The 26,942-nt window shown below is 44.4% G+C and overlaps 1 protein-coding gene across 2 annotated transcripts in view; it reads right to left on the minus strand.

Moving 5' to 3' along the window:
• Positions 1 to 26,942, minus strand: part of LOC138261626 (uncharacterized) — a 276,437-nt gene that overhangs the window by 211,176 nt on the left and 38,319 nt on the right. Inside the window, exon 2 of one of the 2 annotated variants that reach the window (XM_069210752.1) lies at positions 6,887 to 7,018. The exons of the other annotated variant lie outside the window; for it this stretch is intronic. Within the exon in view, the coding sequence (XP_069066853.1) occupies positions 6,887 to 6,961 (75 nt within the window). The 5' untranslated portion in view covers positions 6,962 to 7,018. The remainder of the gene's footprint in view (positions 1 to 6,886; positions 7,019 to 26,942) is intronic. 2 annotated transcript variants of the gene reach the window in all.

A 26,942-nucleotide genomic window follows, 5' to 3' on the forward strand; every position in this document is an offset into this window, starting at 1 on the left:
ACAACGTGGACACATCACATTTTTCCACAGAAAACAGAGGTGTTTTTTGCAAAGTGCCTACCTGTGGATTTTGGCCTCTAGCTCAGCCGGCACCTAGGGAAACCTACCAAACCTGTGCATTTTTTAAAACTAGAGACCTAGGGGAATCCAAGACTGGGTGATCTGTGGGGCTCTCACCAAGTTCTGTTACCCAGAATCCTTTGCAAACCTCAAAATGTGGCTAAAAAATACTTTTTCCTCACATTTCGGTGACAGAAAGTTCTGGAATCTGAGAGGAGCCACAAATTTCCTTCCACCCAGCGTTCCCCCAAGTCTCCCGATAAAAATGGTACCTCACTTGTGTGGGTAGGCCTAGTGCCCGCGACAGGAAATGCCCCAAAACACAAAGTGGACACATCACATTTTCTCAAAGAAAACAGAGGTGTTTTTTGCAAAGTGCCTACCTGTGGATTTTGGCCTCTAGCTCAGCCGCCACCTGGGGAAACCTACCAAACCTGTGCATTTATGAAAACTAGAGACCTAGGGGAATCCAAGATGGGGTGACTTGTCGGGCTCTCACCAGGTTCTGTTACCCAGAAACCTTTGCAAACCTCAAAATGTAGTTAAAAATCACTTTTTCCTCACATTTCGGTGACAGAAAGTTGTGGAATCTGAGAGGAGCCACAAATTTCCTTCCACCCAGCGTTCCCCCAAGTCTCCCGCTTGTGTGGGTAGGCCTAGTGCCCGCGACAGGAAATGCCCCAAAACACAAAGGGGGTTATTCCAACTTTGGAGGAAGTGGTAATCCGTCCCAAAAGTGACGGTAAAGTGACGGATATACCAGCAGCCGTATTACGAGTCCATTATATCCTATGGAACTCGTAATACGGCTGGTGGTAAATCCGTCACATTTGGGACGGATTACCACCTCCTCCAAAGTTGGAATAACCCCCAAAGTGGATACATCACATTTTCTCAAAGAAAACAGAGGTGTTTTTTGCAAAGTGCCTACCTGTGGATTTTGGCCTCTAACTCAGCCAGCACCTAGGGAAACCTACCAAACCTGCGCATTTTTGAAAACTAGAGACCTAGGGGATCCAAGACGGGGTGACTTGTGGGGCTCTCACCAGGTTCTGTTACCCAGAATCCTTTGCAAACCTCAAACTTTGGCTAAAAAAACACTTTTTCCTCACATTTCGGTGTCAGAAAGTTCTGGAATCTGAGAGGAGCCACAAATTTCCTTTAACCCAGCGTTCCCCCACGTCTCCCGATAAAAATGGTACCTCACTTGTGTGGGTAGGCCTAGTGCCCGCAACAGGAAATGCCCCAAAACACAAAGTGGACACATCACATTTTCTCAAAGAAAACAGAGGTGTTTTTTGCAAAGTGCCTACCTGTGGATTTTGGCCTCTAGCTCAGCCGGCACCTAGGGAAACCTACCAAACCTGTGCATTTGTGAAAACTAGAGACCTACGGGAATCCAAGACGGGGTGATCTGTGGGGCTCTCACCAGGTTCTGTTACCCAGAATCCTTTGCAAACCTCAAAATGTGGCTAAAAAATACTTTTTCCTCACATTTCGGTGACAGAGAGTTCTGGAATCTGAGAGGAGCCACAAATTTCCTTCCACCCAGCGTTCCCCCAAGTCTCCCGATAAAAATGGTACCTCACTTGTGTGGGTAGGCCTAGTGCCCGCGACAGGAAATGCCCCAAAACACAAAGTGGACACATCACATTTTCTCAAAGAAAACAGAGGTGTTTTTTGCAAAGTGCCTACCTGTGGATTTTGGCCTCTAGCTCAGCCGCCACCTGGGGAAACCTACCAAACCTGTGCATTTATGAAAACTAGAGACCTAGGGGAATCCAAGATGGGGTGACTTGTCGGGCTCTCACCAGGTTCTGTTACCCAGAATCCTTTGCAAACCTCAAAATGTGGTTAAAAATCACTTTTTCCTCACATTTCGGTGACAGAAAGTTGTGGAATCTGAGAGGAGCCACAAATTTCCTTCCACCCAGCGTTCCCCCAAGTCTCCCGATAAAAATTGTACCTCACTTGTGTGGGTAGGCCTAGTGCCCGCGAAAGGAAATGCCTGAAAACACAAAGTGGATACATCACATTTTTCCACAGAAAACAGAGGTGTTTTTTGCAAAGTGCTTACCTGTGGATTTTGGCCTCTAACTCAGCCAGCACCTAGGGAAACCTACCAAACCTGCGCATTTTTGAAAACTAGAGACCTAGGGGAATCCAAGACGGGGTGACTTGTGGGGCTCTCACCAGGTTCTGTTACCCAGAATCCTTTGCAAACCTCAAACTTTGGCTAAAAAAACACTTTTTCCTCACATTTCGGTGTCAGAAAGTTCTGGAATCTGAGAGGAGCCACAAATTTCCTTTAACCCAGCGTTCCCCCATGTCTCCCGATAAAAATGGTACCTCACTTGTGTGGGTAGGCCTAGTGCCCGCGACAGGAAATGCCCCAAAACACAAAGTGGACACATCACATTTTCTCAAAGAAAACAGAGGTGTTTTTTGCAAAGTGCCTACCTGTGGATTTTGGCCTCTAGCTCAGCCGCCACCTGGGGAAACCTACCAAACCTGTGCATTTTTGAAAACTAGAGACCTAGGGGAATCCAAGACGGGGTGACTTGTCGGGCTCTCACCAGGTTCTGTTACCCAGAATCCTTTGCAAACCTCAAAATTTGGCTAAAAAAACACTTTTTCCTCACATTTCGGTGACAGAGAGTTCTGGAATCTGAGAGGAGCCACAAATTTCCTTCCACCCAGCGTTCCCCGCCAAGTCTCCTGATAAAAATGGTACCTCACTTGTGTGGGTAGGCCTTGTGCTCGCAACAGGAAGTGCCCCAAAACACTATCTGGACACATTGAAATTAGCAAATAGAAAACTACCTGTTTTTGCGGGGGCACCTGCGTTTTTGGTCCTGGGCTCAGCAGCCATCTAGGGAAACCTACCAAACCCAGACTTTTCTGAAAACTAGACACCCGAGGGAGTCAAGGGAGGTGTGACTTGCGTGGATCCCCCAATATTTTCTTACCCAGAATCCTCAGCAAACCACAAAGCTAGCTAAAAAAATCAATTTTTTCCCACATTTCTGTGTGGGATCACTGCACCAGGACAAATTTCCTACCACCCAACGTTCCCCTCAGTCTCACGGTAAAAATGATAGCCTTCGCTTTGGAAGCCTTTGTTAACCCTATCAAAAAATTGGGGAGCTACCTTATCTATTGATCTTTGCCCTGCTTGTCTTTGCAGCTCTGAAACCATTGAACATTTTATGTTCTTTTGCCCCGCATACACTATTCCAAGGACAAAATGGATTCGTGCAATTTGCTGAGATTTGGCCTTGAGGCAGTGTTCCACAGCTATTAGGATACTTAAGAGTGATTCCTCCAAACCTGTAATCCTCGCGGTTAGCAAGTTCCTTGCGACCGCTTGGTATATACGATGTCGATCACTGAAATAAATCTTTCCATCTTTTACTTTTAACCATTTTAGGATCTAGTAATTTGTGGATAAAAAGTAAAGGGGCGTATTTTTATTGCTGCCACGTTTTAATTATTGTATATATATATATTAAGTATTAAGTTTGGACGTATTATCTTATTTATGTTTTTAATTTTAATTACGATATGTACTGTATTTTTTATGCTTTGATGGCCTCAAAAGACCGAATAAGGCTGTTGTTGAGTTGATACCTCACTTGTGTAGGTGGGCCAAGTGTTTGTGACAGGGAAGAACCAAAAACACATTGAAATTGAGGGGGAACCAAAGTGGGTCCAAAAGGGCAGTTTGAAAAAAAACATTTTTAGGCTGACAAGTGCAGCAGACATTTTATCGGTATAGATGAGACAATGCTGGGTGGTTGGAATTTTGTGGATTACTGCTGATTCCGGAAGGTTCCATCACAAAAATGTGGGGAAAATGTGTGCTTTCCAGCAAAGTTGCAGGTTTGCAGGGCATTGTGGGTAAGGAAATGGTGCGGGGTGCATGTGAAGCACACCACCCTGGAATCAACTAGATGTTTAGTTTTCAGATGTGTCTAGGTCTTGTGGATTTTTGTACATGGCAGCGTCCCAAAGTAAATAAAAGTGCAGCCCTCACCATTCCAAGTGGGAAGATTTTGAGAGGTACCAAGCTCTCATGGCCCAAATGTAAAATAAAAACCAAAAATAATCAAATGTCCTCTTGCTTGCCATGGGATAAGATGTTTTAGTGTGCGGGGGAGAGCTGAAAGACTGTTAGCCCCTTCAGTTCGGATGAGGGCATAACCAGGCCCATACTGGTTGGTAGCCACCACCCCACTATTTTCTTTTATTTTTTGTATTCCCTGGCATCTAGTAGACTTTCTGTCCCCCCGGGGTGTGGATTGGGGGTAAATGCCCAATCTGCCCACTGGTGGGCAGAACAACTTTGGCCCCATTTATTTGGAGTGGGGGTATGGCCATACCGCCAACCTCTTATTTTGCAAAAAAATCTTCCCTGGTCTCTGGTGGGCTTTCTGCCCCCCTTGGGGGCAGGTAGGACTTCCAAAATAGGCCAGTCTGCCCCCCAAGGGAGGCAGTTATGGCCAGCAGTAATGTGTCCCCATGGGGAGAGACCCTTGCCCAAGGGGCTGCCCCCTCCAAACAAAACACACACACCGATCCATGGTGTCTAAAGGTTTCTGCCCCCTTTGGGGGCAGATTGGCCGAACAAAAATAGGCTGATCTGCCCCCCAAGGGGGGCAGAAATGGCCTAAATACAATTTGCCCCCCAGGGGAGCGACCCTTGCCTAAGGGGTCGCTCCCCATACATACAAACATAAAGTAAATAAAAAATATATATATCCCTGGTGTCTAGAGGTTTCTGCCCCCCTTTGGGGCAGATCCGCCAAGGTATATTAGGCCGATCTGCCTCCGGGGGGGGCAGAAAAGGCATAAAAATATTTTGCCCCTCTCCCCCCCCCCGGGGAGTGGCCCTTGCCAAAGGGGTCGCTCCCCTTATGCGTTAGTATAAAAAAAAAAGAAATCCCTGGTGTCTTGTGGTTTCTGCCCCCCTGGGGGCAGCTCGGCCTAATTATAGTAGGCCGATCTGCCCCCGGGGGGCAGAAATGGCCTAATAATAATTTGCCCCCCGGGAGCGACCCTTGCCTAAGGGGTCGCTCCCCAAACATAAAAAAATAAAAGTAAACAAAAAAAAAATTAACCCTGGTGTCTAGTGGTTTTCTGCCCTCCCCCACCGGGGGCAGATCAGCATAATAATATTAGGCCAATCTGCCCCCGGGGAGGCAGAAATGGCCTAGAAATAATTTGCCCCCCCCGAGAAGCGGCCCTTGCCCAAGGGGCCGCTCCCCTTACTTCAAATAGCTCACAGCAATATATATTCCCCGGTGTCTAGTGGTTTCTGCCCCACCCGGGGGCAGATCGCAAGGCTGATCTGCCCCCAGGGGGGACAGAAATGGCCTAAGAATAATTTGCCCCCCCTGGAGCGACCCTTGCCCAAGGGGTCGCTCCCCAAACATTAAAAAAACACACAAAAAAAACAATAAAGAACATTTTCCCTGGTGTCTAGGGGATTTCTGCCCCCCTGGGGGCAGAAACTGCCGTAAAATTATTTGCCCCCCTGGGGAGCGGCCCTTGCCCAAGGGGTCGCTCCCCTTATGTGTACATAAAAAAAAAATCCATGGTGTCTAGTGGTTTCTGCCCCCCTTGGGGGCAGATTGGCCTAATAAAAATAGGCCGAAATGGCCTTGAAAAAATGTTGCCCCCAGGGGAGCGACCCTTGCACCGTTTGTGCCCTTCAAAGCATTTCCAGAGGCTCTGGAAGGCTACCCCTCCCACGCCTGTAACACCTATTTCCAATGGGAGAGGGTGTAACACCCCTCTCCTAAAGGAAATGCATTGTTCTGCCTTCCTGAGATTGAGCTGCTCAATCCCCGGGAGGGCAGAAACCGGTTTGTGAGGTGGCAGCAGCTAGGGCTGCAGTGGAGAGCTGGTTTGCTAGTACTGGGGGGGCCATGGTGGAGCCCCCAGGGTGCATGGAATTGCACCCCTATTCCAGTTTTGGATTGGGGATTCAATTTCACAATCTTAGACACCTCACATGGCCCTATTCGGAGTTACCATTGTGAAGCTACCTATATGTATTGACATTTATGTAGTGCACGCTTATAATGGTGTCCCCGCACTCACGAAGTCTGAGAAATTGGTCCTGGACAACGTGGGGGCACATTTGCTAGTGCAAGGGTGCCGTCACGCACAGTAACTTTCCACCTAGCCTTCAGTAACTGAAGGTTAGATATATAGGTGACACCTGGTACAGTGAAAATTGCTGTGAAATAGTGTGTGCACTATTTCACTCCGGCTGCAGTGGCAGTCTCTAAGGAGTGTTTGTATGAGCTCCTTATGGGTGGCAAAAGAAATACTGCATCCCGTAAGGATCTCCTAAAACCCCAAACCCCTGGGTACTATATACTAGGGACTTAGAAGGGGGGACCAGTGTACCAATCTGAATTGGAATATGGAGTCACTAGACTATAGTGAGAAATTTGGTAAATAGAGAGAGAATAAGCAGTGGAGTTCTGGTTAATAGAACTCCAGTGACACAGTCAAGCATACTGACAACACATATAGGCCACAAACTATGAGCACTGGATTCCTGATTAGCAGGATCCCAGTCAGATAGTAAAAACACACTGACAAACAGGTAGAAGCTGGGGGGTAACATGACAAGAAGGATGGTCCTTTCCTACAGTGACACAAGGAGACTCCAGTACCTGTACTGTGGGGCACACAATGGTAAAAACAGCCCTTGGGACACAGGTTTGGGGGTGAATAGTTGCCTGTGATGTGGATGCATCGGGGCTGGGAGGAGTCAATGTGGGCAGGATGAGGCTGACAGTTGTTGACTGACCTGGTGCCCCTGATGGGCAAGCTTTGTCCTCGGTGTCCACACATCCAGCTGTGTTGTCCTCACTGGGGCCTTCATCCAGAGGGGTGCTGGTAGTCTCTGGTATCCTCTTCATGGTGACAATGGCAAGGTTACCTGTGGGAGAAGTGGAACACAGAGTTTCTGTAAGTGATACAATAACTGATTTTTCTGTTTCAGTATTAGTGAAGTTGGCTGAGATGCACACAGTGCCTTAACATGATCCCCAGAAATGACAATGACAGCAGCTGCCATATCTTAGTACAACATGAGACACTGAAATTTCAAAACCATAAACCATGCTCAAATATGTTAAACTATGTTGGTAGTTATTAGACTGCTGACACTCTCTTATATTGTCTGACTATTGACATGAGTTTTGTCCTTTGTTGCCTAGTGAAGTGTTGAGCATGATACATGGCACAAAAAGGTGCACGATGCACAATAGTGTCAGAGTAGGGACACAGTATGGGAGTAAGACATTGACATTGAACTCTATCTGGATGTATTGCATGTACATCCACTTTGGCATCTATATTTCCCCCCAGGTGAGTCAATTCCATGGTTTGCCTTTTTTGCAAAGGACAGTTTGATGGGGCACTCAGCTGTAACTGTGTTTTGATTGTAATGATAGTGGGCAACTGCATTGCTTTCATTGCAATATACTGTTTCACAGTAGAACATTCATGATGTCTTAGATAGGCGTCATGCATGACATCTCCCATTTGGTGCACTGTTCAGGTTTTTGTAATGGTGGAATATTGCCTTCTGGGAGTTGTAGTGCTATCAGTTCCCAATACTTCACATGCCATTCCCAAGTGCTGTGGAGCCAGGTGAGTTTAGTGGACATGTGGCATGCCAGAGAGGGAAATTGGGACATTTGGACAGCGGGGTGGTGGGTGGTTTGTTAACTGAGGTGGGCTAAGGTGGTGAGTGAGCATCCAGGACAAAACAATTGGGTGACATGAATGTTGTGGGGACTTACCAGACTCCACTCCCCCAGGTATTCCTGTCAGACCCTCAGGATGCAGGATGTTCAAGACCTTCTCCTCCCAAGATGTGAACTGTGGGGGAGGAGGTGGGGGCCCACCGCCTGTCTTGAGGACTGCCAGCTGGTGCCTGACGGCCATCGAACATACTTTCCACCTGAGGTTGTTCCACCTCTTCCTGATGTCCTCCCTTGTGCGTGGATAGCTGCCTACAGAATTGACCCTGTTGACTATTCTTTGCCCCAACTCCCTTTTCCTGGCTATTGATGTTTGCTGGACCTGTGCTCTGAACAGGTGTGGCTCTACCATGACAAGTGGGTGTTTTGTGGGGGCATGGCAGTGGTGGTAAAGACATCGGGGTAGTGTTTAAAAAACTAAATAAATATTGAACAAAAAGTAAGTGATGAGGTATAGATGCAGTGATGTGAGTGGGTGGCAGTTGTGTGTGAAGGTAAATTGCTTGTTGTGTATGCTGTTCAGGTGTGTGATGTTTGTATGGTAAAATGTGTATATGTGACAATTTGTCATAGAAACTCTGTGATGGTAATTTCTCTGTGGTTGTGTGTGGTGTTCTGGCTGCTAAGGATTGTGGTTTGTGTAGGGGTGTGTTATATAGTGGAGTGTGTAGGTGTGTTGAGTGTGTGGATGTGTGTCAGGTGTGAGATATTCAAACTATCCAATGTGGTGTTGTATTCAGTGTGATGTGAGTTCTGACCATCGCGGTTCACACAGCCAATGGTTTTCCGCCATGGGGGGACCTCTGTTGTGATTTGTGGATCATAATATGATGGGAGGATTCTTGTCAGCCTAGCGGTAGGACCGCCTCTTCTCCGTCCTCCAGTGTCCTGGCGGTTTCGGAAATTGGGCTGTTTTGTGGCAGACTTCACAGTGTAATTCTTAATATGCCGGTCAGATTACCGCCAACATGGTGGCCTTGAGGCCCTATGTCTCTTCTGGGATCCATGGGAATAAGGGTAAATATAAACTAAGGGGAAATATAAACAAAACATGCTAGGTCCATCCCTATCATAACACATGCTGAATATAAGACATTGTGAGAGGTGCCAATTCAATTTCAAATGAACCATATCAGTATAAGAAATTACAGTAGTGTTGTGAATGTCGACATACTATCCATGGACAAAACAGCAACACTAGGCAATGTTATTTTTCCCTTTGCATACAAAGGCACATATATAAGAATAGTAGGGTAGACCTGCTAGACATTTTATTTTATGTGTAATCTGATGACAGGTGTGATGTATCTAGCAGCTATTTCGGTCACCTTTGCGTGTTCTTACGATGCTTTAGCTTTTCTTCACTTTATGGTCTGCAGTATTCTTTTTTCCAGTTTTCTTAGTTGAAGACTAAAAGGCAGCACAGCTGTATGATTCTGAAAAGAATCTAGTGGGCAATATGAAAGCTTCCCTGGGAACGCATTTCACACATTGCTTAACGTTAGCTTTGTGGTTTGCAACTCACATTTTCTGGCTTTCTGTTTGCTGGCATTATTTGTTTTAGGCTGCACAGCATTTCTTCATCCCTTCATGAAGCAAAACATGCTCACCATCGCTCCTTGTAGTTTTCCACAAATCCTAGCTTTCTGTAAACTGACCTTTACATTTTGTTCCTAATTTGTCATATCTGCTGAGCACTCAAAGTCAGAGCTCAAATGTCAGACTCTGTCTTTGAGAGGATTTGTGTGACAATCTTGCCTGGTACTGAGAAAGAAAAGGTTTTTTTCTCGCACACAACAAAATTTAAATGTCTGTAAATGAACTGTGCAAATATTTCGGAATATACCTGTTTTAGGAAAACCCTAAGGAAGCACATTTTTTTTGTAATTCAGAAATGTAGTGGAAACAAATATTTTAATACGATAAAAACAAATCAGTACACTAGGTGATGTCATTTCCACACATTATTGTTTGTGTGCTGTATAGTTTTATCAGAAATGCAAATGTAATGGTCATTTCAATTAAAATGTGTTGTCTAATGGCAGGGCGCTAACACACCATGCATACTCCACTCTAAGCCTCTCCACTCTACAACACTGTACTCCACTGTACAACATGACACAGCACTCTACGACATGACACTCCACTCTATGACATAACATTCCACCACACTCCCCTCTACTCTGCACCATTCAATGCCACTTCACTCTAGGCAACTCTATGACACTCCACGACATTCCATGCTACTCCATGCCTCTTCAATCCACTCTATGGCACTTTACTTCACTCTACACTTCACTATTCCACACTACATCACTCCACACTATACTCCTTCAATATATGCCCATCTATTCTATGACACTCAACTTTACTCAACTCTACGCCACTCCACTCTATGTCACTTCACTATATGACACTCTACGCCACTCAACTATGTGCCACTCTAAACTCTATTCCACACCACTCTCCTCTAAGCCACTGTTAGCTATGCTGAACAGCAGCCATGCTGGTATACAACATGGCTAAGGCACATTGGCAAAGGCAATAGCTATTGCATGGATAAGACCTATTGGCTTTGCTAATGCTTGTTCTTTTAAGTCACTTACTGCTAGATGTGATTTGGGTGAACATTTATTCATGTACCAATTGCACTAAAGCTTATTTACTCCAGGACTGAATCACAAGGTTCTGCCCTCCTGTAACTTTTTTTTTTTTTTTAAACAGTTAAATCTTAGAATGTTCATTTTATCTTTTTTATTTGTCTCTTGGTGTTTAAGGAATAAGTATTAATTATTTTGAGCTTAACACATGCCTTCCTCAGTTTGTATTCTTGAACAGCTTAGACTGAAAATCCTGTTCTTCTGCTTGTTCTAAGCTACAACTTCCTCTTACATGTACTAAAAATGAATGTTTCGTCCAAAATTCTAACATTGTTAAGCTGGAAACATTTTCTTCCTTTCAAACCTGAACTGAAAATGTTCTGCGGTAACAATATAAAAAAAGTATACATTGTCTAATGAGAAATTTGCAGTTTCTATGTTAAATACATAAACCATCACATAGGAACAGACATGTCTTGTTCTTCGAAAATCTTCATGTATTGTAGCACACACAAACTCCAAATGTATTCACTTTTAGGTATCGCTTGCAATAGCGCATGCGCTCTCACTTGCAAAGCGTACGCACATTAAGCAGCTTGCATCCCACTCACTGCTTTCCGTTCGTTCGATTAATCCCTCTACTTTGCTGCCTTCTAATTGGCCAGAGTGTACCTCATTGTTACTGTCTGCTTCTTCTGTGGTGCAGGGACAAAGTGCAGATTGATTCATCCTAATTAGTGTCCTTCGGCTAACTGTGCTGTGATTCCGGTACACTTTCCGTTGTCCGATTTTCTTTATTCCCCTTCTCACACGCTGTTTGTTTCTTTATTCTTATTCTTGTTTCTCTCCGCAAACCGCCATTTGTTCAAGTATCTTTATAACTGTTCATGTGTCTCGATGTATATTTTCATGTATACTGGCCCAGCACCTTCCTTTGCATGCTTTCGTGCTGGATTCATTTCGCCCGCATAGGTGCACAGCGGCTGCACATCTGCTGAGATTTAATGCTCTGGTGTTTGCCATCTTGGATGTCTGCTGCGAGAGCAGAGTTGCCGAGTTTAATGTCTATACCTTTTCCATTGTTTAGAGGCCTTGTTGCCTGAGCAGTAAGGTTCTTGCTGACGCTACCCCCGATGTAATGATTTGTTCACATGGATGTGAATGCGGCGCAGTGAGCCTTTCTAGCCTTACCAGGACACTGAATATATTTAACTATCATTCCTTTTCTTATTCGCAGTGCACAGCCTCTCTGGGAGATGGGGCCGTTTCTCTGACGTGTTATTGTGGCATTGGTTTCAATTGCAAACTTACATCCCATGGAGGCTTGTTATTAAAGAGTGCCATTGATTTAATATGTCTCTCCCTCTAGGCTGGAGAGCAGTTAAGTTATTATGACGGTAAAAAGCTGAATTCATTTCTTTATAAGACCCTCTTTTTAAAAGCTATGGCTATATCACAATGTGCACCCAAATATTACGTACAGCAGGCAAGACGGTGCAGGGGTTAGTGCTTTGGTCAAGAGTGCAACACTTCACTGGTTTGAATGCAAGTGTCACATTTGTTATTGTTAATGTATGTTTTTTTTTATCACATGGGTCAGCAAAGAAGTTGTGCCATTTTAGCAGATGCCGGTACCATGCATTCTTAATGTATTGATTCTGTATGTTCATTTCTGCACGTACTCTAGACATAAGAAAAAGCGCACTGCTTTTAAACTTGTTGAAAGTTTCAGGGTTCCATGAAAAGCTATGTGACTTCATATTTAAAAATTTGCATTTTTGATTCTGGGATTTTCACAGTTTATGTGCTTTAACATTTTATTTCAAAATTAAATGCTCAGATGGAGGCATTCTTGCATTCTGATTTTTTTTTTTACAGAATATTTAACTATTGTTCGTTTAACATACTTCGTACTATAATTTCATATTTATTATATTTAAAGTTAGAGCACGATGTTCTTATTGGAGGTAAATCGCTTTTACACTACTCCAGTTTATTTTGTATTTACTGATTCATACTGGATTATCTAAAAAAAAATGTGTCCATATTTCATATGAGCGTGCAAACATCTAAGGGCATGCCATGTCATAAGTTTTATTTTTTTCAATTTTGTTTTGTATGGCCGATGCTACACAACACTGAAAAAATGTTTTTTTGCAGGTTCTGTATAACATTCCCATAAAGCATTGGCAAAACCAGTAGTCCTCAAAGGCGGGACCTATTGGCTTTGCTAGTGCTTGTTAATCTTACACCTATCCCCTTTTCTTCGCAATAAACATACTTATTTAGGTACAGGAGGTAGGTTTCACCAGTTCTCTGCACAGATTCTACGTATATCTTTTTCCAGACACTCCCCATCCTATTGGAGGCATCACTCACCTGGAGAAGCGCGTACCAGGTTTGGAACCGATGATGACGCTATCTACTATGTCACCGCAGAGGCGATTATGGCGGTCATTCTGACCGCGGCGGGCGGCGGTAGCCGCCCCGCCATGCGGTTACCGCCATTTGGCCGCTCCGCGGTCAAAAGATTGCGGCGGCCATTCTGGCTTTCCCGCTAGGAGCGGGAAAGGCCCTGCAACACAGAGGCCGGCTCCGAATGGAGCCGGCGGTGTTGCAGGGGTGCGACGGGTGCAGTGGCACCCATCGTGATTTTCACTGTCTGCAAAGCAGACAGTGAAAATCTGTATGGGGCCCTGTTAGGGGGCCCCTGCACTGCCCATGCCAGTGGCATGGGCAGTGCAGGGGCCCCCAGGGGCCCCACGACACCCGTTCCCGCCATCCTGGTTCTGGCGGTGAAAACCACCAGAAACAGGCTGGCGGGAAGGGGGTCGGAATCCCCATGGCGGCGCTGCAAGCAGCACCGCCATGGAGGATTCCCTGGGCCAGGGGAAAACCGGCAGGAAACCGCCGGTTCCCCTTTTCTGACCGCGGCTTTACCGCAGCGGTCAGAATAGCCCTGGAAGCACCGCCAGCCTGTTGGCGGTGCTTCCGCTGCCCTCCGCCCTGGCGGTCAGAGACCGCCAGGGTTGGAATGAGGGCCTATATATGCTAATGGTGGTAATTAGTGGTTCAGGGTTTCAGAGACAACAATCGCGAGTCTTTGGCAATAAAACCGGTATGGTTTACTCTCCTTTTGATTTAGTGCAACTTTATTCATAAACTTGGTCAGAAGAAATACATATTGTTTATTCTGTCTAATTTGCATTTGGAGATTATGATACTTAGTTAAAGTTGTTAGGTGTCATGTATAATTTTTTGAGTGCAATTAATGGGGAGTCTTGAGGTATGCAGGCTTAAAATCAGATTGCGTTACTTGGAGCTATTGCTCCTAAGTGACTTCTTCATAGCTATATCCCATCCATGATTGGTGCTTTCTATTGCAGTCATTCTCTGATATCAACATATGAGAAAACCATTTAGTGCTTTCTGTATTTGTCCCTTCTCCATCAAATATCAGATCCTAAAAATTACCACTCAGCTGTTTCTAGAGTGGTGAGTTGAGTGCCTTAAAAACGGTCCAAATAAGAAGACATTTTTTTCTTCTTAGGCAGCTTCAGAAGGGATGTTTCTCTCTTACCACCATGCTACTTCCCAAGGCTCTTTCTGCTAACGCATTCATTCACCATTGTTTTCTGTTGTACATGTAACTAGTTTCTTCTGACACCTCTAGATAACATTAGGTCAGAAAGAGAGAATCAATATTCATGCAGTGGGTCAGTGATAAGATGGTAGGTGTTGGGATGGAAAAGTCCTCTTCATGGATTGGACGTGCACCCCTGCCCTGAGAGTGCCCAACTCTACTGAAGTCTGGCTCCATAATACTGATTTTTGTTGTCATAGGCAAACAGGGATCATTTGTGTGTACTATGACATAGGCCTGTCTCACGGATTGTGGTCTTGTTGGACCAGGAGGAGTGCCCAAAGCGCTACCCACATTGTGGTAGAAGGTTATTGCCTTTGCCAGGAGTTAAGCAGCAGAAATCTAGTGGTGTCAGCATATCATGTAGTGATCAATAGGAGTGAACAGCTCATTTTTATGTTGAAGCCTACCAGACATCGCAGCTGTCTGGTTTTTTGCTAAAGACAACTTGGGCGCATTCAGAAAACTGACCTAGGAATGCATTCTACCCGTTGCTTATCAGTAGCTTTGTGGCTAGTAACTCGCATTTTCTGGCTTTCTGCTTGTTGGCTGTATCTGGTTTAGGGTGTCCATTGCCCAAACCCTGTTTACTATATTTTTCCTCAAACTCACTTTCTAGAAACAGACCTTTAAATTTTGTTCTTATCTTATCACATTTGCTGTGCATTCAAAGACAGAGGTCAAATGTCAGGATCTCTCTTCCAGGCGAGCTTGGGGTTTATTTTTCTTTCTCTCACTTCAAAGTGAGAGAATTTTTGTAACACTCCTGCCGAGTAGCCATATAAGAGGAGATGTTGTAGGATGTGTTTTTTTCTAGCACACAACTTTCAAAAAAGGGACTGTGCTGATGTTTCAGAATTAGTACAATGAAGCACTTTTTTGTAATTCTGAAGTGTGGTGGAAACAAATATTTGACTACGATAAAAAATATATTACACTAGGGGATGACATTTGCACCATTATTGTTTGTGTGCAGTAAAACCATATTTCAGTGCAAATGCAATGGCCATTTCAACTGAAAAAGAGTTGTCTGTAATGACAGTGGGCTACCACACCATACACACTCCAGGCTACGCCACTCCACTCTATGCCATGCCACCCCATTCTATGACACTCCACTCCATTCTAAACCATGCCACTCCATGCCCCTTCTTTCTAAGACACTCTGCAACACACCACACCACTCGACTCCACTCCACCTCAATGTATGCCACTCACTCTACAACACAGCACACCACTCCACTCTACTCCCTCTACTCCACACCATATACCCCACTCTACCCCGCGCCAATCTACCCCACTCCACTCCAATCTATCCCACTTCACTCTACACCAATGTACTCTAATCTACCGCACCTCACTCCACTTTATTACAATCTTCCCCAATCTATCCCACTCCAATCTACCCCACTCCACCCAACCTACCCTCTTCACTCCAATCCATCACACTCAAATCTACCCCACTCCAAGTTACCCACCCCACCCCAATCCACCCCAGACAATTCCAATCTATTCCACTTCAATCTACTCCATCCCACCCCAATCTACCCCACTCTAACACAATCTACACCAATCCATTCCACTACTAAATAATCTACCCCACTCCACTTTACACTACACCAATCTACTCCACTCCAATCTACTGCACTCTACTCAATGCAACCAAATTATCTCTACCCCACTCCAATCTACCCCACTCCACCCCACCCCAATCCACTGTACTCCTCTCAAATATACCCTACTCCACTCCAATCCATTCCCCAATCAACTGAGGTTCCAATGTACCCCCAATCATACCCACTCCACAGAATCTACCTGCCTCCACTTCAATCTACCCCATTCCACACTACTCCAATTCAATCTACCTCAGTCTAAATTATCCCACTCCATTCCAATGTAGCCCACTCCACTACAAACTCCACTGCAATCTATCCAACTCCTCTCTACTTTAATCTCCCCACTCCACCACTATCTACCCCTCCAATCTACCTCACTCAAATCTACCACAATCTACTCCATTCCAATCCAATCTACCACGCTCCAATCCACCCAATCTACACCACTTCACTCCAATAAACCACACTCCAACCTACCCTATCTCACTTCACTCCAATCTACCACATTACACCCAAATCTACTCCACTCTCCTTTACTCCAATCTACCCCACTCCAAACTACTCCACTCTAATCTGCACCAATCTACCTTACTCGAATCTACATACATCCCAATATACAACACTCGAATCTACCCTTATCTATTCCACTCCAATATACCAAACTCTCCTCCACTTCACTCCCACTACACCTCATCCAGCTGCAAACTACCCCCACCTCACTCTACCCACTTCAATCTACCTAAGTCCACTCCAGTCTACCCCACCCTACACTTCCCATTCCAATCAACCCCACTCCAAACTACCCGATCCAACCAAACCTCTTCAATCTACTCCACCCCAATCTACCAGACTCCAATCTACCCGACTAAAAAACAACCCCACTCCAATTCGATCTACCCTACTTTAATCCACCCAATCTACCCCACTCCACCCTAATCTACTACACTACACTCCATTTGACCACACTTCACTTATCTCTTCCCCAATCTTTCTCACTCCATTCCAATATCATTTCAACTCCAATCTTTCCAACTCCACTCCAATCTACCCCACTCCACTCTACCCCAATCTACCCCACTGCAATCTACCCACTCAAATCCACCACACTCCACCTCAATCTACCACACTTCAATCCACTCCACCCTATCTACCCCACTCCACTTCACTCCAATCTACCTCAAATCTAGCCCACTCCAGTCCAATCTAACCCACTCTGTCCCAATCTACTCCATTCATCCCCACTCCAATGTACCCTACCCCACACAAAACTACCCTACTTCAATCTACCCCATCCATTCTGCCCCACTCCAATCTATTCTACTACACTCCAATCTACCCTACCTTAACCCAATCTACCAGTCTCCAATCTACCCTCCTTCAATAAACACCACCCTACCCAATCTACCCCACACCACTCTAATCCACCCCCACAATCCACTTCAACCCAGTTGACCCCAATCCAATCTATCCCACTCCCCCACTCCAATCTACCCCACGCCAATCTTTCCCAGTCTACTCCACTCTAATATACCCTACTTTACCTCAATATACCACCTCTCCCCACTCCAATGTACCCCACCCTATCCCAATCTACCTCACACCACTCCAATCTACCCCACTCCACTCTAATTCACCCCACTCCACCCCATACTCCACTCTACCCCAATTCAATTTACCCCAATCAATCTACTCCTCTCCAGTCTACTCCACTAAAATCTACTCTATTTTACTGAATCTACCCACTCAAATCTACCCCACCCCATTCCAATCTACCTTACAACCCTCCAATCTACCCCATTCCGCACTATCACACTCCACTCCACCTTACCATATCTACTCAACTCTAATTTACCCCATGCCAATCTTCTACACTACTCTCAATTCTACCCCACTTCACTCTGATTTAAACCACTCCACCCTACTTCAAACTACCCCAATCTTTCCCCACACCATTCCATTCTACCCTACTATAATCCATTGAATCTGCCCTATTCTAAACCCCACTCCAATCTACCTGATTCCACTCCAGTATACCCCACTCCACTCCAATCTACCTCACTGTAATAAACAGCAATCTATTCCACTCCAATGTACCCAACTACACCCCAATCCACCACACTCCACTCTACCCCATTTCAATCTACCACATTCCAATCTACCACAATACTCTACCCCATCCACCCCATTCCATTCTACTCCCTCTACGTACTCTCTACTCTGCACCAATCTACTCCACTCTACCCCAATCTACCCCATTCCACTCTACCCTCATCTGCCCCACTCAAATCTACCCCACCACACTGATTGCCACTAACTTTTAGCCATGCTGAACAGTAGCCATTCTAGTGTATAACATGGTTAAAAGACATTTCCAAAGCCAATAGGTCTCTCATAGGCGAGACCTATTGTCTTTGACAGTGCTTGTTAACCTTTGTCTGTGGAGTGAATCCTACATGCTCACTCACTTTTTAAATGCTCCTCTACTGTGTGCTTAACTCACCCTTGGCCTACATCAGGTTGGCATGAAGTGCTGGGTGTATGTGTGCCTGAGGAGGGTATCATACAGGGATAATGCAGTACTGAATAGTGCATGCATGGTGCATGATTGTGCTGGTGGTGCGTGTGCCTATAAGTGGTACAATAACTGAAGGATGTAGTTCTGTGCGGTGCATGCATGAGTGCATCTGCTGGTTGTTTGTGTACCTGTGAGTGGTACAATACATAAAGGATACACTGTGGGATTGTTAAATGCACATGCTGGATGTATGTGTGCCTGTGAGTGATACAGTACATAAAGGATACAGTGCTGAGTAGTGTGTGCATGTTAAATGCATATGCTAGATGTCTGAGTGCCTGTGGGTGGCACAGTATATACAGGATCCAGTACTGTGCAGTGCATGTATGCTGTAAGCATGCACTGTGTGTATGTGTGCATGTGGATGGCACTATACATGGAAGGCCCTGTGTTGGAGAAGAGGTAGAAAGATACCCCAAACAGATTCAGTTATTGCTGTATTTCTGTAAGGCTGGTGGGACACACCCAGAGGAATGGAGGCCCGTCCTTCCTGGTACATTTCAAAGGGTGTTCTTTGATTCAGCGAGAGGTGAGTAGTTACAAGGAAGCGACTTGGGCACAGCTCAGGAAGGAGATGGGACTGATAGAAGGATCATAAACGGCAGCGCTAGGAGCCCTGGGCTAATCTTTTGAGACACATTACTGTGACTAACATGCAGGTGTGAAATCTAGTCACTACCATGGCCTGTCTTGTGGGACTATCGACTTCGGGGACAATCTTTTTCAAGAGCTAGCGGGAACAGAGAGGTAGATGCTTCAAAAGAAGCAAAACTTCAAAGATACAAATGAAGGGGATGCTGAGACCCCAAATATTGTCTTCTGCCAAGCAGCTAGATAGGCTCGTGAGGAGGGGAAGTTCTGCAAAACATTGCCTGTAACCAGGACTGGGGGACAAGGCCTGTTGGGTGATGATACATCACCCAGGGAGTCCAAGTTCACATGCCCTGGAGCCTGGAGCACCAGCGCAAACTTGGCCAGGATCAATGTGCCCTGTGAGGATGAGGAAAGCATTGGAGGAAGCAAGGTCCACTGGGGAACCCTGTGAAGTCGATTCACATTTCAGGTTATACAGAAAGGGCTGTTGAACCAATTGGGTCATTGCCTGTGTACTGGGCTGAGGCAGCAACCCAAATATACAAGGAGAGGGCTGATGCACCTGGTAGAAATACGCAGCAGAGAATGGGAGTTCCTCATACCGAACAGCTGAGAATAGTTCTAGATGTGGCAATGCAGGTCATTGATCTTCCAACATTTTATAATTAAAACTGTGTTACATTGTACATAAAGTCTGTTACATGAATGACACATTCAACTTTGCCCATACCTAGAGCTATTACTTGTATACATAAAGTTCACACTTAAGGGACTAGCTAAGGGATTCTATTGTACGAAGTGGAGAATCAGCTTCCATCAACTAATAAAAGGTGTAAGAACTTGGTTTAAATGGTGATCCAAAACAACATGTATTGGGTTTCCTTCATGTCAGGCAAGCAACTCCTTTCTTCCATGTTTGTTTTTAGACAAGGAAAGGTTCTAAATAACTATGGGCTTAATTTAGATCTCGGCAGATGGAATCCTCTGTCACAAGCGTGATGGATAGCCTGTCCGCCTTATTATGATCTCCATAGGATATAATGGGATTGTAATGCAGCAGATGGGATGACCGTCACATTTGTGATGCAGTATTTGCCTCTGCCAAGATCTAAATCAGGCCCTCAACTTGTTTCCCCTCAGTAAGGGGCCAGCAATTCATGGGATGCATTCAGTGCTTAAGTTTTAAAATAATAAGTTCCGGGACCCAAAGCTTTGCTCAGAAGCCCACACCCAGTTCTACTGAAGGTCACAGTGTTGAATAAAAAGGCTGTGTGCTCTTGATAACACCTCATGCTTCTTTAATCCACCACAAGACAATCGCTGGCACTTTACCTCACTCTTGCAGGTTCATTTTAATTCCTGCTTTCTTTTTTTTGTCACACTTTTTCCAACTTTATCTTCCTCGCTCTTTCACCCTTGTGTTTTTCTTTGTCTTGCACTGGGTAAATTCTGATTAGGAAAAATAAGTGCTGGTCCCAAAAATGAATACCGGTGGGCCCCAACTGCAACAACTGGCACAAATTAAGCACTGGAGGCACTATATTGTGCAGACTCGTATTACATCCACAGTCCTTTCTCTAACCTGGGCTGTGTACCAAGACCTTCTTGGTGTAAGATTGTAAAATAGGCTGATTGTGAATCTGATTAGGTATCCTTGCATTGGTAGATGTTCGTAGCCTACTAGATGTTCCTTAAAATCAATTTACACTTACATGTCTCAAAAGCTCAGTGCATCCACACTGATTGATAGGGGCCACGTGAAATAAACTAAGCGCTGCACTATTACCTGCCAAACTGGCTAAAACTAGTATGTAGATGTTGATCATAAAGTGAAAAAAAATTAGTAGTTGCTCTGGCAACCTTCTACATATCCCTGCTCAATCAAAAACTACTTTGAAGCAACAATGTAGTTAAAAAATCAATGACGCAGCTCTCCTTCCATTGGGACTCAAGCCAGACAATATATTTCTTATACAAATCAAATATACATAGGTGGCACTAAATATAGATAAAACATTGAGTTTGAAGTTCTTCTCTTCATAACTTTTAAGGTGGACTGTCTATATGGACTGAATAAGGTGGATTCTTTCCCTCAGCTGCGTTGGGCTATTGGACATTTTTTTATGCGCAATGATTAGCAAATTGTTATCTGTGACTATTTTCTAAGTGTTTTATGTTGGAAATGTATCCTTGTAATTTAAAATATTTATGTTATATGTCCCTATTTCTGATTTACAAGTTTAATGCATTTACTTTTTTCTTTTAAAGTTTTTCAAGACATTATCATTTATTTGATATTTATGAAACATTTGTAATCACTTATTGTCATCACAAAAACGTTTTAGGTGGTTGTGAAATATATTTGAGATTTAAATGAGTTAGGACTCTTCTGAAAGTTTATAAGCTTAATGGGGATGTGTTGTTGTGTACACGTGAAAGGTATGATGAAAAACGGTATGAGAATAATATAGAATGTGTTTGAAATATAAGGGGCCCAGAGTAGTGATGACGCCCGCATAAATGAATATTATTATATAGATGGTTACTGGGGGGCTATTTTTAATAGATCCTTTCTATTTATTCTGTAACCAGACTAGTCCCCATTTTTGTATCTTCTCCTTTTAGAAAGTTGGCATTTTCTTGCCATAGCCATGTGGTGCCTGTAGACTGTTGTTGGGTCACATGACTGGGTGTAGTTGACAGCAGGCTTTGTGTATTCCTCCTGCACAGCCACAAACAATGGAGAGCTTAGGAGTGACTGGTTGGGCCTTCACTGGCAGGATGGGAGGAAGGAGCTGCCCCAGACCCACTTACACTTGAATAGGCTGTGTCCTGCCTCCAAACAAAGGGCTGCATACCCCCAGTAGTTAGTCTGGAGCCCGTGTCTGGAAGACAGGGCACTTGTGTATTTCAAGTGCATGACTCTAGAAGCTTCTCCCCACTTCATAGACACATCTGGGTATAAATACTGAACCTCAGACATCACCATATCAGTACACTTCTGGACCTGTGGATACCTGCCAGATAGAACTGATATGCTGCTGAAAGGACTGCTACTCCGAAGGAACTGCTGCATGCTGCCCTCTTGCCTGGGTGAGGAGGACTGGACTTTCATCACTTGAACCCAGAGTGACTTCCAAGGGCTAGTTGGTTGGACTCCTGATCAAAAGCCTCAGGGAACAACAGGCTTCCAAGATCCTTGTATCTGAGCCTTGGCTGTCTGTAAATCTACCCTGCCAAGCGATGCCACCCCAGTCCTGAACCCCTGGAGGTCGACTTAGGGTACTCTGCCACCCTCTATGGATCCAGCGGAACAGACATCTTCTCTGCTGCGCAGCGCAAACCAGAGCAGAATTTACACATTTCTGCTGCTATGTGGGTTAGACCAGTTGTAAAGACCAACATTATTGCCACAGTCCATCTACCACTGCGAGACGCATCCTTGGCACAGGCCCTTGCATCCCTCAAAGGAGACGGCCTTGATGATGATGCTGGAATCCGCATCACAGCACTGTGGAACTGACGCATCACCCGAACTTTAAGCAGCACCCTCAATGCAGGAATTTGCATTGCACGACACGTCAACAGGATATTCGACAACGGCGTAGGCCTTCCCGTCGCAGCCTCACCAAATCTCGGAACAGGACACATTGCCTAGGCTGCGTGATGCTTCTTTGATGCGGATCCTCACAAATCTCCGCAAATCAGCATTCAAGGTACTTTGCTCAGTGAAAATTAATGGGGTGTAGAGTGAGGAGATAAGGCGCTAAGGATGTCAAATTACCCTATATATTATGACCGGGGAACCAAATAAGGGAAACACCCTACCCTTAGAGGTATGGACCACCTCAAGACAAGAACAATACACAGTGAGGTTCCCCTCTTGTAGAACCAAGTACAGAATAATGTGATGAATAGACAATATCATAAAAGTCCATGTCTCATAGAGCAAATTTTAGAGTCCACTGATGAATCCAAAAGTTTATTGGAAAAATTCAGAACATCAAAGGTAGATTGCACATCCAGCCAACACGTGTTTCGTCTTGGGAAATGTTTACATCCCTTACGACTTCTTCAGGGCTAGAAATCATAAAGATAACACACGAGTTAAGATCAAAGTTCTCAATCGCCCAGTTCACATCAATTGTGTAACACAAAAACCCAAAGGAAGGAATTAATGTTTGTACTACCATATCAAAAAGGTGAGAGGAAAAAGGTCCACACCATAATCCAACTAAAAGACAATTACTAAAACACCTGTGAGTGATAAGAAAACACAAGCTACAACATGTTAAACTACACGTGAAAGACCAAAGTCAGAACACCAAAGATATTCACCTGCAACCCATAGTGTGTTAAAGTAACCAAAGAAAAATTAATTACACTCAAATACCTTGTAAATGCACCACAATTTAAGAGACAAATAGTCATCAATATGTATCCATTCCAATACGTTATTCAAACACAACTGATATCCAATTTATACTTCAAATCTAATGTGAAGAAAAGGGGAAAATATATATGTTACAATAAACTACTAGTTCGTAAAGGCAAATGTTATTATCTTTTACTTATACAAAATGTATATTGACAGATATAATCCATATTTGTGACCCCCATTCAGGAATCCATACCATACAACCGAGAGTAACTTTTAAAATCGTAGTAAACAAGCACGAAAATTAATCTCCAAAGTGCCGGTAATATCTCGATTTGTAAAGTTAAGCTAATGGCATAAAGTGCACATACGTGCCAAGATCCCTGTACCATTGTTGATAACCTACCCCAAATTGTTGAACCGACATGTAAGTATTCAAGAAAAGCGGCGTCTTTCAGTACGGACGCCTAGCGTGTGTGCTAAACACGCACACCCGAACCCGGAAGTTAAATACACTTCCGGGTTCGACGCCCCGATTGACCGGGGCATCAACAACGAAGACGGACAGCCACTACGCCAACCATTATGGTTGTACTTCAATTTAGTGAATCACACCACTATCCAAAAGTTCGATTCTATATCTCTTCATGAGTGAGGAAGTATTTAACGCTACACACATCAATTGCTTAACCATCAACTAAACCCCACTTTTTAAATTGAAACATCAATGTAAATAAAATAAAGCACAATAGCTACTAATTACACTATTATTACAAACCAAAACTACATTAATTGAAAACAAAATAAGTAAACCACCAGAAAAAATGCACAAATAAGGCACCTGAAATATTAAAATACAAGTAAATAATAACCTTACTAACGAACAGAATATATCATTTAACCATCCCTAAGCTACACGTAACCTCTTATTCCACAAGTCAAAAAGAAGAGGCATAATATCAAAAGGGGAAAAAAATCACATCCCCACTTATTGGTTGTGAGTAATTGCACGCTTGAGAACCATTGATCATTACTTCGTATGTGCACAATTTACAATGTATAACAGTAGTACACTATAAAACATACTTATGGCACAAATTATTTACAAGTATACAGAATAATTGATAGTAAGAGCTAACCAATCATATCATACAGAAAGTAATAATTCAGTCCCCTAGGGAAAATTCCAATTCCCTATCCGAATTCAATCCTGTTTCCACTGTTCTGAGTCTCATAATCCACAGTGCTTCTTGTCTGCGTAGACGCAATTCTCTATTGCCCCCTCTTGGATCACGGGGGACATGTTCCAACCCAAAAAATTCAAAACATTTTTTGGTTGGTTGTGCATCACAAGAAAACATGTGTGCTACTAAGGGATACCTCACATCCCCATTCTTGAGTACCCGAACATGTTCTCCTATTCTGATTTTAAGTGATCTTATAGTGCTACCAACATACATTTTAGAACACTTACAACGAATAATGTAAATAACAAAATTAGAGTTGCAATCAATAGTGGAGCACAGAACAAATGTTTTACCGTCATGAGAGAATTCTTGCATTTTGTGACATGCCCACCGACAAACCCCGCAAGAACCACATTTGTAAAAGCCCACCCCTCTCTGAGGTAACCATGTTTTTGTCGGGGAGATGGTGGTGTAGCTAGGACTCAGTATATTTCTCAAGGTTCTGCCTTTACGAAAAGATGTGATGACTCCTCCAGCCACCACATCCCTCAATGCCTCTTCCTGCGTAAGTAAATTCCAGTGCTTGTTCATGAATCTCTTCAGGATCAAGGAAGCATCATTAAAATCTGTTATAAATCTCACCACATTAGAAGTCTCCTTGGTCTCTTTTTGAACTTTGAGTTTTAAAGTCTCTTTTCTATCTATATGTCTAGCTTTCAGTCGCGCTTTCTTAATAATCTTATTAGAATAACCCTGTGCTGAAAACCTCCTTTCCATGTCCTTCATCTGGGTCACAAATTCCGAATCTATGCTACAGTTACGTCTCGCCCTCAAAAATTCTCCAAAGGGAATTGATGCCACCTGATGTCTGGGGTGTGCACTTTCAGCATGTAGAATGGAATTACAGGCAGTCGCCTTACGGAAAAGCCTACTATGAATTTTGTCTTCAAGTATGAAGAGTTCCACATCCAAAAATTCAATCCTAGCCGCACTATATTGGTACGTAAATTTTACATTCATATTGTTAGAATTTAACAAACTACAAAATTCCATAAGTTTTGCTTCCCCGCCTGTCCAAATCATTATACAGTCATCTATATATCGACCCCAAAACAGTATATGTGTTTGCCAGATAACAGAATTAGGGCCCCAAATCCATGTGTGTTCAAACCATCCCATGAACAGGTTAGCATAGGATGGAGAGAACTTGGAACCCATTGCCAGTGGGCCTAACTGTGTCCCTGTAGCAGGCCGGCGTTCCATCACAGTTTGCTTGAACTTGTGAATTTATTCCAGTTTGCCACAACAAGATATCCACAGTTGGTGATTTGTGCTTTTTGGGTCTATTTTTTACTAAAATCTTTAAAATTGCATACCTCTGGTTCTACTGATTGGATTTTTGTCATTGTGGCTTTTTTCATTTATTAATATAACTTCTATTTTACAGACATAGGCCCTCATTCCAACCCTGGCGGTCCCTGACCGCCAGGGCGGAGGGCAGCGGAAGCACCGCCAACAGGCTGCCGGTGCTTCCTGGGCTACCGCCGCGGTCAGAAAAGGGGAACCGGCGGTTTCCCGACGGTTTTCCCCTGGCCCAGGGAATCCTCCATGGCGGCGCTGCTTGCAGCGACGCCATGGGGAGTCCAACCCCCTTCCCGCCAGCCTGTTTCTGGAGGTTTTCACCGCCAGAACCAGGCTGGCGGGAACGGGTGTCGTGGGGCCCCTGGGGGCCCCTGCACTGCCCATGCCACTGACATGGGCAGTGCAGGGGCCCCCTAACAGGGCCCCACAAAGATTTTCACTGTCTGCTTAGCTTGCCACTGCACCCGTCGCACCCCTGCAACTCGGAGCCATTCGGAGCCGGCTTCATTGTTGCAGGGGCTTTCCCGCTGGGCCGGCGGGCACTCTTTTGGAGGGCGCCCGCCGGCCCAGCGGGAAAGTTGGAATGGCCGCTGCGGTCTTTTGACCGCGGGCGGTGATTCGGCGGTGACCGCCGCCCGCCGCGGTCAGAATGACCGCCATAGTGTGGGATCCATTTTGTGTGGTATCTTCACTTTATTGCTGTTTAAAGTGTTAAACAAATGCTTTACAAATTGCTCCTAAGATAAGTCAGACTGCTCTGTGCCAAACTACCAGAGGGCTGAGAACAGGTTAATTTAGAGTTGGCTTGTGCCACACCCTGACAAGGATAGTGGTTGTTGCCTGACCAGGGCTCTCACCCTAGTCAACCAAAAACCCAATTTCTCACAGCAATGTTACACATGGCTCAAGTCATGCTGTAGGTTGACATGACTATTGTTTGTGCATAGAGTGTTTAAGAATGAATGATAGTACTTTTTCATACTAACATAGGCCATGCTAAACAAAGGCTTTTCAGCTTTTACAATTGAGCATACTCATTTGTCACACATTTTTTCTGAAGCTCATGTTAACAAGTCAGTGAAGAGATGTTTTTCACTCTCTGCAATGGCTAGGTAAATGGCCTTGCTTGATTCGAATCAG

Source organism: Pleurodeles waltl, chromosome 10, assembly GCF_031143425.1.
Source record: "Pleurodeles waltl isolate 20211129_DDA chromosome 10, aPleWal1.hap1.20221129, whole genome shotgun sequence".
NCBI lineage: Eukaryota > Metazoa > Chordata > Amphibia > Caudata > Salamandridae > Pleurodeles > Pleurodeles waltl.